Source organism: Phaseolus vulgaris, chromosome 5, assembly GCF_000499845.2.
Source record: "Phaseolus vulgaris cultivar G19833 chromosome 5, P. vulgaris v2.0, whole genome shotgun sequence".
In the NCBI taxonomy this organism is placed as follows: domain Eukaryota; kingdom Viridiplantae; phylum Streptophyta; class Magnoliopsida; order Fabales; family Fabaceae; genus Phaseolus; species Phaseolus vulgaris.
In genome coordinates, this window is record NC_023755.2 from 21234568 (window position 1) to 21250749 (window position 16182).

General features: G+C 44.0%; 1 protein-coding gene across 1 annotated transcript; it reads left to right on the forward strand.

Moving 5' to 3' along the window:
• The first annotated feature begins 9501 nt into the window (after positions 1-9501).
• LOC137834117 (uncharacterized) lies at positions 9502-10710 on the forward strand. The gene has a single exon (XM_068642180.1). The coding sequence runs from the start codon at positions 9502-9504 to the stop codon at positions 10708-10710; it is 1209 nt and encodes a 402-aa protein (XP_068498281.1).
• The last annotated feature ends 5472 nt before the right edge of the window (positions 10711-16182 follow it).

Genomic DNA, 16182 nt, shown 5'->3' on the forward strand with positions numbered 1-16182 from the left:
TAAACCACCTGATCTCCTGGCATTCCCCGGCGATCTCTAACCACCTTATCTCCTAGTACTCACATACGGCGACTGTGACGCAACTCTAGTGACCGCCGGTTACGCACATCAGAGATCGGCGAATGCCACTTCAGCGATCGGCGACTGTACCGACTTCCCGATTTACTTCCCTTCTGTCGGCCAGGTGTCCCGTTCAACACGCCTATATTGTCGCTTGCTGCCACGTCATCACACCTGATGACCTGATCGGTACAGAAACAGTTAGTGAATAAAGTTGTTTCAGTCTTAGAAATCGTGTACCTTGCTAGGGTTCTTACCACCCTTTATATAGGTTGTAACTAGGGTTACTTCTGTTCTGTTACCCATCTCTAGGGTTCCTGGGAGAATGTCCTTGCGTCGCTATCACACAATCTTAGCGTAATCTGGCGCGTAGGACTTCCCTTTTCTGGAGTGCAAAGACTTAACAGTGTAGCCGCCAAGGTAGCTATTTCACGTACCAGCGCTTGCGGCATCATCTGTCTATGGGTGCCCTAAGTATTCACGTGCCATGCATGCAGTCTTTCCCTGGAAACCCTAACCCTAACGAGCCTTAATGCCTCCAAGGAACACTTGCCTGTGTCGTACCCGAATGTACCATACATACCCCATGCATGATCCTCTCGTGATTTAGGTCTTCTCTTATATCTTGGTGTTTAACTGGTATTTGATATGATTTCTGGGGCCCACCTTACGTGGCCCACCATTACTATCAGACACCGATGTTCGATGTCTGATGTCTTTCTCTGGCGCCGATGTCTGAGGTCTTTTCTCTGGCGCCGATGACCGAGGAATGGTCGGTACACTTATGTTCATTAGTGTTCTAGGAGTCCTTGTTTTGATTCTACTTACTTGCTTTTAATTTTGAAGTTTGAAAAGTAATTAGAAACTTGTTTTTAGTAGAACTAGATTTAAAGTTCCAAACAAATGATTTCAAGTGTTCAATTATATTGAATCCCAAAATTTGTTGTGAAAATCGAAAGTTCTTGGAAATTATGCATGATGAAAACTATGGTCATTTCTTTCCATAGGTCAAATTAGTATAAGAAAATAGCAAAGAAAAGTTTAAAACGCATCTTTGGTTATCACTTACCCAAGAAAAACATTTTCCAAATATGGATTCAACTTGATTGGCAAATTGTTTTCAACCATTGTGGAATTTTTTATCCTTTTGCTTTAATAATTTATAAAAAGAAAAAGTTTCATAGTTAAAAGTTTAGTAAGTATCTTAGAGTCTTTTTGTGTGCCTTTTCTTGTTTGTCTTCCTTTTCAAGTTTTGTCATATTCTCTTTTTCAAATTTAGTTTAGCTCTTCTTGTTTAAGTTTTTCTTGTTTGTCTTTTATTTTCTTTTCCTTAAAGTTTTGTGGTGATTTTCCTTTGAGATCAAGTATTGAAGGCTTTGACCTTTTTCATTTGAGAGTTTTTCATCCACAAGAAAGACCTTGTGATGACATTTTCATGTGTTCTTCTTGAATCAAAGTAGAAAATAAGGTGCGGAAGCAATGGGTGAGATGATCAAGACCCTCCTAGGAGTTGTGTTGGCCTTGTAGGTGCATGATGAGTATGGTGTTTGAGTGGTTCGGCCAGCTCAAGGGAGAAGGTGAAAGAATTGAAGTTCAGAGCCTAGATTTATAGGAGAAGTAAAGCTTGTGCACAAAAATGGCAGCATAACCTTACTCAATTAAACTTGAAAAATACAATGAGATAGCCTTCCTATTTATAGGCTATCTTGGACGTAAATGTTAAGCTGAATTCTAAGGAAAAGAAAACCAAAATTAAATCTAAATTCTAAGCCATGTGCCATGTGCAATGACCGGCCACACAACCCTAGATTCTAGAATGTTTCCATCCAAAAGTGCTTTCTACACTATCCTATCTACTAAGTACCCCTAATGGGCCTTTATGCAACAAAGCCTTCTCGTCACAAAACCGTAGCTTGGCCCATGTATATGTGAAGCTAGACGGTCTAGGACTCTTCATAGATGCTCCTTATGTAGCCGCTCCACTTCATGGCCTAGACGCTCCTCATCATGGCTAGACGCTCCTTTTTGAGGCTAGACGCTCCCATCATGGCTAGACGGTCTTAGTCTTGGAAGCTTGGCTTTCATAGTGTGGTGAGCTTGGGCCTTCCTCCATCATCCCCTCCCTCTTGAAAAGGATTTGTCCTCAAATCCAAGGCTTTTGCTAAGGGAATGGTTGTGGCTGGATGGTGTCCATCATCTCCTCCGTCTTGAGAAGATCTATCCTCAGATTTGCTTTCTTGATCTCGGATAGCAGCCTCTTGCTTCGTCAAGATGTGTCCTCCAGGATCAAATATCAACCTATGTGAATCTTGAAACAAAGCAAAGGAGTTAGGGTGAGCCTTTGGAGAACAAAGAAGTGTGTGAAGTTGCCATTTTTGTTTTTCTCTTGTTTTGGCCAACTTCTCACAATACCTCTCTTTTGAGGGTTGTAGGTGCTCTCTAATCCTCTTATATTTTCTAAAATTTCCAAAAGTAGTTACTTTTCCTTTAGGCATAAGCCTTTTAAGAGATGGTAACAACTTTAAAATGGTAAGAGGACATTGGGCACATACAACTTCAAATGGAGAAATATGAGTAATCTTGTGGACTACTCCATTTTATGCATGCTTATAAGGAAAAGGATTCTTATCCCAAGATTTGCGAGTGTCTTTCATGATTTCGTGAAGCATAAAAAGAAGAGCTATGTTTGCAAATGTTGTAGCTCTTTCATTTGAGAATAAATCATGGAAGCTTGTCACGTTTCTTAGGATGAGTTTATCCACATCCATGAAAAATGAAATAAGACCTTTTATCGTCCTAGGAAGATCTAATTTGAAATGTGTGTCTTCCCAAGGATTTTTTACAAAAGGTGAAGGAGGATAGAGTTCTTGGGACTTCGCTTTAGGTGTAGTTTGAAAACAAGAGGTATACCTAAAGTAATGTCTTTGAACTTCTTTTCTCATGGGTGACAAAAGTTTTCCTCTTAAAAGCTCTAGAGTTTTATCAACTCTCATTTGTCCCATGAGTTCTCCTTCTTGTAGACTTTTTCTCTTATGTGCAAAGAGAGTCTCGTTGGTACAACCATGGTTTATGAAAATTTGTACATTTTGCAATGGTTGTCTCAATAAGACATGGCAAGTTGTTCTAGGCACTACTTCATACAAAAATTGGTAAGTGCTTATAGATAACTTGTCATTCCCTTGGGGATATCTTAACATATTTGAGAAATAGTCTTGATCTATGCAAGCTTCTTTTAAAGACTTTTCTTTTGTGCTTATGCTTGCAAGTGTTCCTTTACAAAAGGAAAGGCTAGGTTGTTCAACAAGAAGCATGTTTGTAAAGGTATTTTCTATGTGCTTGACTTGTTGAATGACCTTGTGGGAAGGAACACTATTCTCCCACGCCTTTTGTTTCCCAAAATTTTTCTCTTTTTCTATTTTTTCTTCATCCCTTTTGTGTTTCATTTGTATTTGGTCTTTTACCACTTGGGAATGTGGTAAAGGACTAAGTACAAACCTTTTGTGCTTGTGGATGAAAGAAATCTCGTTAGTTAGACCATTATGCGAGGTTTTCTTATCAAATTGCCATGGTCTACCTAATAAGATGTGGCAAGCTTCCATAGGTACTACATCACATAAAACATTGTCTTTGTAGTTACCTATAGAAAACTCGATTTCCACTTGTTTGTCTACACGTAGTTCTCCATCCTCATTGATCCATTGTAAATTGTACGGTTTTGGATGAGGAACTACTTGTAGTTTTAGTTTTTCAATCAATCTAGTGCTACAGCAATTGCAGCATGATCCACCATCCACAATAAGAGAGCATATATTTTCTAAAATATTGCATCTAGTATGAAAAATGTTCTCTCGTTGTGTCTCAATGGATGCACTAGGTTGATTGTGGAGGATTCTTTGAATCATCAATAAGTCCCCCTCCAAAGGATTTATCCTTTCTCCTTCCCCTTTTTCTTGAGTACTAGGTTCATCCTCACCACTTGTGTACTCATCTTTTCCTTTTAAAAACAAAACCCTTTGGTTTGGACATTGCGCTTGCACATGCCCTCTTCCAAAACATTTAAAGCACTTGGTGTCCCTAGCACGGATGTATGGGGTGGAGGCATCTTTCACTAAGGGTTTGGTAGTTTCTTTGGATTCGTCTCTAGGTGTACTACCCTCCCTTTTAAAGTCTTTCTTGGGATAAGAGTTGGAGTAAGAACCCACCCTTAGACTTGAAGTTTTGCGCAAATTTTGTTGTTCAACTTTAATGCAAAGTTGAACCAAATCATTCAAGTCTTGGTAGGGTAATAGTTCTACTCTATCACTTATCTCAAGGTTGAGCCCACTTAGAAACCTAGATATGGTGGTGGTTTCTTCCTCTCTAATGGATGCTCTCATCATGTAGAGCTCCATTTTCTGCCTATACTCTTCCACACTTAAGTTCTTTTGTTGGAGTCTTTGGAGCTTGTCCATCAACTCCCTATGGTAGTAGGAAGGTATGTGGCGACGTCTTAGGGCTCCCCTAAGGTCATTCCAATATTCTATGGAAGGCTCCCTATGAAGACGTCGGTCTCTCTCTAAAGAGGTCCACCAATACATGGCATTGCTTTGGAAACTAAGGGTTGCTAAGGGTACCTTCCTCTCTTCACTCACCCTATGGCAAGCAAAGAGTTGCTCTACTTTCATCTCCCAATCTAGGTAGGCCTCTACATCTTCCTTACCATAGAAATGGGGTAGGTCTACCCTTACTTCCTTTGGGCTCTCTTGCTCCCTTTGTCTAGTTCTTCTAGGGGGTGGTTGGTAATAGTCATTAATTCTAAGGCTTCCCTCCCCTAGAGTCTCATTACTTTTAGAATGGGATGCATGAGTTTTTTTTTTTTTTTGTGATTTTTGTGATTTCTCTTCTTGAGCTTTAGCCAACTCATTGATTTTGTTCTCATTCTCCAATTGTCTAAAAGATATCAATTGTACCGCTTGGGATACTTCTTTTAAAAGAGTTTTCAAAGATTTTACTTCACTTTCTATAGACTTTGGAGAGTGAGAAGAAGAAGACATGGCTAAAACTTTGTGTATTTAGGCGTTTTACTTTGAGAAAGATTAGGGAAGTTAAAGAAGGTAGTTTTCCAGGTAAGAGAGGTGAGTCTCAAAGGACTACTTAAGTACCAAGCCTTTTCCTTGCCAAAAACTAGTCTCCAATGCCTTCACACAAAATTTTCTCTTAGTGAAACACTTAGAACACAAGAAGTTGAGAAATCAAAAACCAAGAAAACTATGTAAGCTAGATATGCAGCAATACTAGTCGGTGTAGCACAAAATTAAACAATACTAAGCATGCAAAACGTTTCTACCAAAACAATAGAAAAAAAAACAAGTTCAAACAAGCAACAATTACTAAGCAAAATTTACTACACTATTCGGCCCTAGGTGAGGCTTCTTGGACACTTTGAGCCCTTGAAGACACACTCACCGTCTAAAACGTAATTAAAAGAGGTAATTAACAATAAACCAAGTTGCAAAGGAAAATAAGAAAACTCCCTTTGTTGTTCCTCCTTTTGGTTAGTGCACTTCTTTGTTGTCTTGATTGTTGATCTCCTAAGTGTTTGTAGTGTTTGTTTCAAGAAAGCTTGTTTCGGCTTTGGCTTTGTCTCCTCCTTAGAATGTTGGCTTTAATTCTCCAATTTCCAGCACCTATTTACAAGGCTAAACCTTAAACCAAGTCAAATTCCATGCACATAAGCACCAAGGGAGAAATTAAATTCCAGCACCTAAAAAGAGGTCAAAGAACAAAAGCAAGAAACAAATTTAATTGAATAAAAACAGTACCACCAAAAGGATTTAGATTGTGACAACTAGAAAGAGAGTCAATTAAGTAAAGCAAACAAATAAAGGTACTCAATTAAAGGTTGGCACACAAAAGAATTCCTAAAGAAAAGCACTAGATTAGATGACCAAATAAAAAAAACAGCACCACTGGAAAATGTTGTGGGCCAGAAAACGTGTTTGTTCCCCGATTTATGCTGAGCTGTATTTTTAGAATTTGGCTCTGAAATTTGTTATGCAAGATATTCAGGATCTTATCTAAAATCTGGCTTTGGAATCACTCAAAACAGATGCACCATTTTTTTTTAATAAATTTTGCAAAATTGGTGTTCGGTTAGGCCAGCTGGAGCGCTTCAGATTTGCACTCTGATCTTAAAAGATTTATCATTTTTTTTCTGTTGCTTCTTTTGACCTAATTCTTTTTTTGTCTTTTCTATAACACTTTAAACTTGCATTTTCCAGAAAATCAGAATTTTCCTATGGGTGGAAATATTTTTCTGGGTTAAAACAGCCAAAACAGAGAAGGTGTAAACAGGGGAATCTGAAAACTGGAAACAAAAACAGCAAGATACCAAAGTTTAGACACAATGGAAATTTGTGAAATAGAATTGTGTATGATCTAAACACAATATGAACTCAAACTAAAAAATTAAAAAGGCACCAAAGGAGCAAAGAACAGCAGATTCAAGCAAATAAAGAGACCCAAAAGCAAGAAACAATCAAGCCAAAAATAGGACTACTAAGAATTGTTGACAAATATGGATTCACATGACTTGACACAACATTTATAGATTCAGAAAAATAAAGACTCAAAGCATAATATGAAGCAAAATAATGAAAGCAATAAAGACTCAAAGCCTAAAACAAAATAGCAACACAAAGGTGTATGGAATCCTATCACAAATTGCACAAGAACTTGTTCAAGATCAAATGAACAAGAGTGCTTCGGTTGGATCTTCCACAAAGCACACCAAGAACAAATTAAAATGTAAAAAACAGCAAGACAAGTAAGGAAAGTAAATGACAATATGAAATAAAGAAGAACTAAAATTTAAAAGACAAGGAGCTACTCATCTTGAAGAACCAAAGCTCATGATACCAAATGATGACATTTTCATGTGTTCTTCTTGAATCAAAGTAGAAAATAAGGTGCGGAAGCAATGGGTGAGATGATCAAGACCCTCCTAGGAGTTGTGTTGGCCTTGTAGGTGCATGATGAGTATGGTGTTTGAGTGGTTCGGCCAGCTCAAGGGAGAAGGTGAAAGGATTGAAGTTTAGAGCCTAGATTTCTAGGAAAAGTAAAGCTTGTGCACAAAAATGGCAGCATAACCTTACTCAATTAAACTTGAAAAATACAATGAGATAGCCTTCCTATTTATAGGCTATCTTGGACGTAAATGTTAAGCTGAATTCTAAGGAAAAGAAAACCAAAATTAAATCTAAATTCTAAGCCATGTGCCATGTGCAATGACCGGCCACACAACCCTAGATTCTAGAATGTTTCCATCCAAAAGTGCTTTCTACACTATCCTATCTACTAAGTACCCCTAATGGGCCTTTATGCAACAAAGCCTTCTCGTCACAAAACCGTAGCTTGGCCCATGTATATGTGAAGCTAGACGGTCTAGGACTCTTCATAGATGCTCCTTATGTAGCCGCTCCACTTCATGGCCTAGACGCTCCTCATCATGGCTAGACGCTCCTTTTTGAGGCTAGACGCTCCCATCATGGCTAGACGGTCTTAGTCTTGGAAGCTTGGCTTTCATAGTGTGGTGAGCTTGGGCCTTCCTCCATCACCTTGGCTAAGGGGAGAAATTTCTTTCTTTGTGTGTTTGGAGTGATCTTGATACAAGTGGTGCAACCTTGCTAATGAATTTCTTATTAACTTGTTTTATCTAACTGTTTGTCACTTGTGTTTTCATGGCTCATTTGTCTTCAGGGGAATCTTCTAAACCCCAATCTCCCCAAAAGGCATTCCTTATGGGTGAATTGGCGGCGACCAAAAGATCACTAGCACAAAAGGAGGAAGAGATGAGACAAATGGAGGAAAGACTCTAAAGGCTAGAATCGGCCTATGATAGACTCCAAAGAGGAAGAAGATGGAATCCAAGGCATGAATCAAGAAGTTATAACACTATGGTAGCCAAGAAGAAGAGGACGAATGGAGAATGCATCATTTAGTGGGGAAGGTGATCCCAATATTTACCTAGGATGGGAGGCTAAAGTAGAACAAATTTTTAATGTACATGAGGTCCAAGAAGACCAAAAGGTTAAGTTAGCCTCCTTAGAATTTTTGGATTATGCCATGCAATGGTGGCACAAAACTGTAATGGACATTGGACTTAACAAGAGGTCAACCATGGTCTCTTGGGAGGATTTTGAAGTTATGCATGCGCGCTAGATTTGTGCCTCCACACTATAGGAAAGAGCTCTTGTTGAAGCTCCAACAACTTTAACAAGGAACACAAAGTGTGGATGATTATTTTAAAGAACTTGAAGCAACCTTAACTAAAGTTGACATGCATGAAAGTGAAAAGTCTAAAATGGCTAGGTTTGTAAGTGGCTTAAGAAGGGACATTCAAGATGTGGTAGAATTATATGAGTACTCATCTTTAGAAAAATTGGTTCACCTTGCCATCAAGGTTGAATCACAACTTTCAAAGAAAACCTTTTCCAAAAATATTCATAGTGATGGCTACTACCAATCATCTTGAAAATATAAAACTGTACCGACCAACCCTCGGGCGTAGTTGACCACTAGTAATGTTGGGGCCATGTAAGCGGGGTCCCACGAGCGGCGTAAGTCAGTGTCCCGCAAGGCACGAGCGCCAAGGAGCCAAAGAGTGGTCAGACATCGGTCACCAGGATGTACCGACGTGCCACTAGTCAGTGTGGAGAGGTCGGACATCAGGACTCGAACAGCAGAGCTGGGCTAAAGGAGGTGGATCCCAAACCACACACTAGTTATCAGTAAGGGAGAAGCCCAGGTCACGAGAGTCCATGTGTGTAGAGTGGATGACGCGTTTAGGCGTAACACAAGTACCGAGCCACTAGAAAGATGCGACCTGTGAGGGTCGTATTCCAGGGGTGAGCTACATGCATGACAAGTGAACAACTAGGGCGCTCCAAGGACGGGTGACCCCAGAGATCAGGTGCACGAGGAGGCATCCAGGTGGTCGCCCTGTCAGAGGTTGCACTCCAGTAAGGGAACCCTACGCGCTAGGTTATCTTAAGAGAAGGTAACGACAGTGTTGGGCCCACCCCCCTCAGAAAGCCCATTTTGGGTAAAGAGGAAACCCTAGTTAAAGTCTATATAAAGGGAAGTAATAAAGTTAGCAAGGTACGTTATTCATTTGTGCCGTTTAACACACATACAGTTACAGTCTTACGTTAAACAGTTTTGGTGTTTCCTAGCCCTAATACTGACTTGACCGTCGGAGTGCAAGCGGCCTCTAGGGGGCCCTTTATCTTTGTGTTTTCAGGCATTCCAACGGAAGCACGTACAAATGTAGGGATACTTGGGTGTGAGAGTGACGTAGACGCACAAAGACGTTTTTGGTCAACCGGTAGGAACATTTGGTGCCCACCGTGGGGCACGATACAAAACATTGTCCCACCAGCAAGAACCAGACAAATCCAAGAGATGAGAAGTACGAGGCAGGGACCTGTTGCACCAAACGGAGGCGAAAGCCTCACCCTACAACAGGTTATGGAAACGATGCAGGCCCTTCAAGAAGAAGTGGTTGCGTCAAGAGCAAATCAAGAACGCATTCAGGCTGATCTGGCTGCGTCACGGGCAACGAACGAAGAAATGCGCCATTCGAATGAGGAACTACGCAGGGATCTGCAAAATCACGCAGGTGAGCGTGAGAAGGAAGATCAAGAACCTGTGATGCCGCCCAGAGAGTTTTCGATGTCATTCTCGCAAGAGATCATGGATGTCTTGATACGAGCCACACTTGTAGGGCCCAAGGTGACCTTCACTGGTACAGAGGATTCGGAGGCCCATCTCACGGCTTTCTATACGCAGATGATGCTGGTTGGGGGCTCCGATGCGGTGAGATGCAAGTTGTTCATGAGCACCTTGGTGGGAACAGCGATGGACTGGTTCATCAGCCTCCCTGATGGCCATGTGACGTTGTTCCCACAGCTTACAAAGTTGTTCGAGGCACAATACATCGCGAATCAGGCGCCCCCGTCTATCTCTTATGATCTCTTTGACATAAGACAATATCAGGGAGAGACTTTGAAGGAATTCCTCCACCTCTTTAGAGCACAGGTAGTGAGGTTGAACCTCAAAGACGAAAGGATGATGGTGCACGCGTTCAGGAAGGGCATTGTGTCAGGACCCTTCAGCGAATCACTTATCCCAAACCACCCTAAGACCTTCACCGAGATAAGGCGTCGCGCGGTGGCTCATAATGCGACGAAGGAGGAAGTTAACGAGAAGCACACGTGTGTCGTTCCCACGCGCCCACGTGTGTCAGGTCGCCCTCAACCCCTAAGGGTGCATGAGGCAGCGATAGAGAAGAAGACCCCCGTGAAACAACAACCCTATCAACCTAGGAAGCCTCAAACAAGGGGACGCGAGAGGGAGAATGTGCCACCAAGGCACGACTTCGTGGTAGAATTAAAGGACCTCATCGCTATCCCAAACGTAGCGGAAAGGCTGAAGGTACCTCCCAAGACCAACAAGAGGCTCGGGCCCAACAAGAACGCCTGGTGTGAGTTCCACCAAGCATTCAGCCACCTCATACGCAACTGGTTGGCACTGGGACACCAACTAGATGAGTTGGTGAAGAACGGTTTCCTAGGCGATTACTTGCAAGAAAAGCAGGAACCGAGGACGTGATGGTGATAGGCGGCGGCGCGGGGCATGAAGTCCCCGTGCATGGTGAGATTCACACCATCGCGTGAGGTTTTTTGGGAGGAGGTTGTATCGCCTCTCAGCGAAGGAGATACGCTCGGGTGGTGATGTCGGTAGAAGCACAAAGGGCCGACGATGCCTTCGATGTCGACCTTGTCTTCACCAAGGCCAACTTTCAGGATGTTGTTCCCCATGACAACGACCCGATGGTGATCTTAGTGGTAACCGTAGGAAGGAAGGTGCACCATGTGCAAGTGGATCAGGGAAGCTCGGCAGACGTAATGTTCTGGACGACTTTCAACAAGCTGCAACTGTCTCCTGACATGCTAAGGCCCTATACTAGCTGCCTGTACGGTTTCGCGGGAGACCAGGTGGAGGTGCCCGAACACTTAGAGCTGAGGACCACCTTTACAGATGGTACCGCGTCCTGTATGGAGAGCATCAGGTATCTCGTCGTCAATGCCCCCTCCGCTTATAACATGTTGTTGGGTAGACCTACGCTGAATAGACTGGGGGCGGTGCCATCGACGAGGCACATGAAGATGAAGCTGCCTGACTTGGCGGGAAAGGTGATTACCATCAAGTCAGATCAGAAGGAGGCCAAAAGGTGTTATGAGAACAGCCTCAAAACAAAGAGAGGGGTATCCATGGTCACTACACGACCACCACACACACAGGAGGTCGCCCAGCCCGAGGTCAATTACACCGAAACCGCCTGGACCAAAGCAGGGATTGCCCGCGAAAAGATAGCCTGGGAGAGCAGGCCTAATCTGTTTGGCGATCCAGGGGAAAGAGAGATCGGAGGAAAGGTCTCTCAGCTTAGCGACACCCCCGACCAAACGGCGCAGGATCTGAATGACAAGGTCCGACCCGTCCACTAGAGGGAAAAGGAACGACTCCTAATTGACTTAGAAGGTCTGTTCGCGAAGATAGTCGGGTCCAAGCTGAAACCGGACCCTGAGAAGTGTGTGTTCGGAATAGAAGCAGAGAAGTTCTTGGGTTTCTTGCTCATTGAGCGTGGTATGAAAACAAACCCAGGAAGGTGCGCACTAACGAGGCGCATGTCTATCTTGTCTAGATTTGCACCAGTTGGAGGAGGGGGCGACCTCCCTTACCAAGAGGGTAAAGAGGTGTTCATCAAGTTGAAGGAGTACATAGCCAGCCCTTCAGTCCTGTGTAAACCGCAACCAAGCACGCCACTTAGTTTGTATCTAGCGGTGATCGATCAGGCGATCAGTTCAGTCATTGTTCAAGAATAGGACCAGATTCAAAAACTCATATGCTTAGTGGGCAGAGTACGACAAGGACATGAGGAAAGATACCAGGTACCAGAGAAGGCAGCCCCATTGGTTTCACGTCAGATCTTCCCCGTATGGACTATTTCTTTCAGAGTAACGCAGGTCCTCGAGAACGAAGCATGCAGACTTGAGACGCTGAAACGAGGCCCGATTCATCGCGCATGGAATGCGGTCGGCTTCAAGTTTTATTTCAGTTAAGCAGTAACGTTGTACATGGTACTAGGGGACACTCTTTTTCCCTTATAAGGGTTTTTTTAATGAGGTTACCCAATGAATTTCGATTGAAATATTTTCTCGAGTTATGTACAATTCAGTTAGGAACTCGTTTTCCTTGCATTAGAAGTCTCGAGAGTGGAAAGGTAGGTTCGTAGAGAACACCTCCCCCCTCGAGTGAGAATGCCAAGGTTGAACGAAACAGTTCGCCAGATAAATCCTCCTCGCCTTTGAGCGAAGCCAAGGTCAGTTAAGGACTCGTTTTTCTTGCATTAGAGGCCTTGTGAGTGGAGAGGTAAGTTCGTAGAGAATACTTCCCCTTTCGAGTGAGAACGCCAAGGTTGAACGAAATAGTTCGCCAGATAAATCCTTCTCGCCCTTGAGCGAAGCCGAGGTCAGTTAAGGACTTGTTTTCCTTGCGTTAGAGGCCTTGTGAGTGGAGAGGTAAGTTCATAGAGAATACTTCCCCTTTCGAGTGAGAACGCCAAGGTTGAACTAAATAGTTCGCCAGATAAATCCTTCTCGCCCTTGAGCGAAGCCGAGGTCAGTTAAGGGCTTGTTTTCCTTGCGTTAAAGGCCTCGTGAGTGGAGAGGTAGGTTCGTAGAGAACAACTCCCCTTTCGAGTGAGAACGCCAAGGTGGAACGACCTAGTTCACAGTTAAACCCCCCCTCTTGTCTAGCTTCATATAGCGAGGGCGGGGTACCAAAAGGCGCTAGTAGAAGCATCACGGTGCCAGGCACCACGAGTTAACAGTTGAGTAAGATAAAGAGTAGTTTTCAGTTAGATCAAGCTTAAGAAAGTAAAATTGCAGGCAGACAATAAACTGTTCGTTTGACAACCAATTACAAGCTAAAAAGGAAGAATCCTTCGTACGATCTGCTCGTTGACAACACGCTTCGATACCGCGAAGGGTGAAGCGTCCATCTTGGGGTGCACACAGGCAACCTGAGCGAGGGCGTCCTCGAACCCCGCGTCATAAGCATCAACAACATCTCCAATCAGCTCAGCGTCGGTTTCTTCGAACCTCTTAGATTGTTGGCGGACCTCGGCCTCCACACGACCCAGCTACACTTCTCGATTGATGGACCTTTCTTCAAGCCCTGCCATCTTGGCTTTGGATGCCTCGGCTGCCTCTTCCAACTCAAAGACCCGGATTCGCAGGGGTAGGATTTTTGCCTCCAACTCGAGAACCTCTTGGTACCTGTCATGAAGTCGCTTTGAGAGATCCTTTTCAGAACCGCGGAGGCAAGCCAACTCCTGCTTCAGTGCGGTCTCGCGGATAGCAAACGAACGAGCCAGCAGGGTCATTTCTTCCTTAGCCTTGGCCTCTACCAGCGTCACTGATGGAAGAGGGCCAAGCACCACTTCAAAGGAAAGCCAAACACAAAGACATATTGGGCCAACTACAAGGGCATTGGCTAAGAGACTTGATAAAGATTGGGACACTGCCACTGATGGCAGAGAAACTTATCTCTACATGTTCCAAGAGGTCCAAAATCAAGCGTAGCATAATCTTTAAATCCTTGCCAAAGTAGTATAGGAATTTTATTTTGTAAAATTGTTTAAATTGTAATTAGGATGATATTTGGCTCCTAAAAACCAACCTAAGTTAGATTATGGTTTCTAGAACCTACTAAGCTAACTTAGGCCGGTCAGTTTAGGCCTTTAGGCAACCTAAGAGACACACCATTGTGTGCTCTTATTTAGGCGCCAACTTCATTTCATTTTGTTCACATTTGCCTTTCATTTGACTCTTCATTTCCGGCCTCCTAGTCCTATATAAGGAGAGCTTGGGTGCTGAAATTGTAAGATTAATTTGAGTAATGAAAGGCTGCCAAAATGTGCCATTCTTACTCCTTGCCTAAACTCTCTTAGGATTTAGGTGTTTAATCTTCCAAAACCGCAACCTCAAAGAGAGTAGGCCTCACCTCTCTCACTTTCATACTTCTCATGCACCTTCAAGGCTACCATAACTCCTAGGAGAGTCTTGTCCACCAACAATCCATGGATGCTTCCGCCAATTCCACATCAAAAACGCAAAGATGAAGATCTCAAGCTATCAGCCACCCTCGCCTCAAAGCCTTTAAGGGCATGTTGCAGAACAGCGGGCAGTTCGAGGGCAGATGGAGTGGTAGGAGCACTCGTTCCACCATCTTCAAGCGCGAAGAGGTCAGGGGACGAGGGAGCGCTTGGCGTTTGGACTCGGGGTGATGCCGATCGACCTATAGTGGAGGAATGAGAGGTCGTCGTCATTGTAGGCCTAAGCCTTTTAGAGATTGGCCCCTCAGCGAAGTCCTCATCAAATTTGATCTCTACTACTTTCCTTTCGTAAGGAAATGGAGCGGGAGATGCTTGGGCGGCGACAAGAGAAACCGCGACTGCAGGAACGGAGGGAGTATGCGAGGGCACAACAGTGGCAGAAGAGAGGGCGCGAGGGCTAGAGGTGCTTGCACCCCCAGACACTCCTCGACGGCGAGTGAGGATACCAGCTAGCTTGGCCCGCTTCTCCTCAGTCAGGACCATCCCTGCGTGCAAATTTCAAGATACAAAAGGTTGGCAAACACAGGGATAAAACATGCGAATGTACAGGGGCAGAATGTGCAAGCATAACAGTACGATAACAGGAATCAGTTCCACAAGGGTCCTGGGTTTCTTGAACCCTAACTCAGGGAAACCCACACTCGAAGGAAACCCAGAAAGAAGGAATAGGGACGCTTAATACAAGGAGTTAAACAACCCCATGCAGTTATCAAGTATCAGAATCGATAGATAAGGGCGATCAAAGATCAAAGTTCATAGCTTTCAATCAGGTAGGATGAAGGTTCTGGAGTCTGTAGGGAAGTCGTAAGAGCGCTCGAGGAAGAAGGCGAAGCAATCAAGGGTGTTTTAGAGAATGATGGAACAGTGATTGGATGCGCGCGTTTTCGAACATTTAAAGTAAATGAGGAAGCGTAAGCGACGTTAAGCCCTGGTTGTTGATCAAAACACGTGTGCGCAGTTAAGACAGACTCAGAGAGACGTCACTTTGGTGCACTATTCACGTCCTGTCATACAGAGCCACGTAGGTCACCAAGGGCAAGAACTTAGTCTCTTCGCTAAACAAGTTACAACTCGAGACTGGGGGGCTTGTGTACCGACCAGTCCTCGGGCGTAGTTGACCACTAATAATGTTGGGGCCACGTAAGTGGGGTCCCACGAGCGGCGTAAGTCAATGTCCTGCAAGGCACGAGCACCAAGGAGTCAAAGAGTGGTCAGACATCGGTCACCAAGATGTACCGACGTGCCACTAGTTAGTGTGGAGAGGTCAGACATCGAGACTCGAATAGCAGAGCTCGGCCACGGGAGGTGGATCCCAGACCACACACCAGTTATCAGTAAGGGAGAAGCCCAGGTCACGAGAGTCCATGTGTGTAGAGTGGATGACGCGTTTAGGCGTAACACAAGTACCGAGCCACTGGAAAGATGCGACTTGTGAGGGTCGTATTCCAGGGGTGAGCTACATGCATGACACATGAACAACTAGAGCGCTTTAAGGACGGGTGACCTCAAAGATCAGGAGCACGAGGAGGCATCCTGGTGGTCGCCCCGTTAGAGGTTGCACTCCAGTAAGGGAACTCTACGCGCTACGTTATCTTAAGAGAAGGTAACGACAGTGCTAGGCCCACCCCCCTCAGAAAGCCCATTTTGGGTAAAGAGAAGTAAAAACTTAGCAAGGTACGCTATTCATTTGCGCCGCTTAAGGCACACACAGTTACAGTCTTACGTTAAACAGTTTTGGTGTTTCCTAGCCCTAATACTGACTTGAGCGTCGGAGTGCAAACGGCCTCTAAGGCGCCCTTTGTATTTGTGTTTTTAGGAATTCAAACGGAAGCACGTACAAACGCATGGATACTTGGGTGTGAGAGTGGCGTAGACGCACAAAGACGTTTTTGGTCAACCGGCAG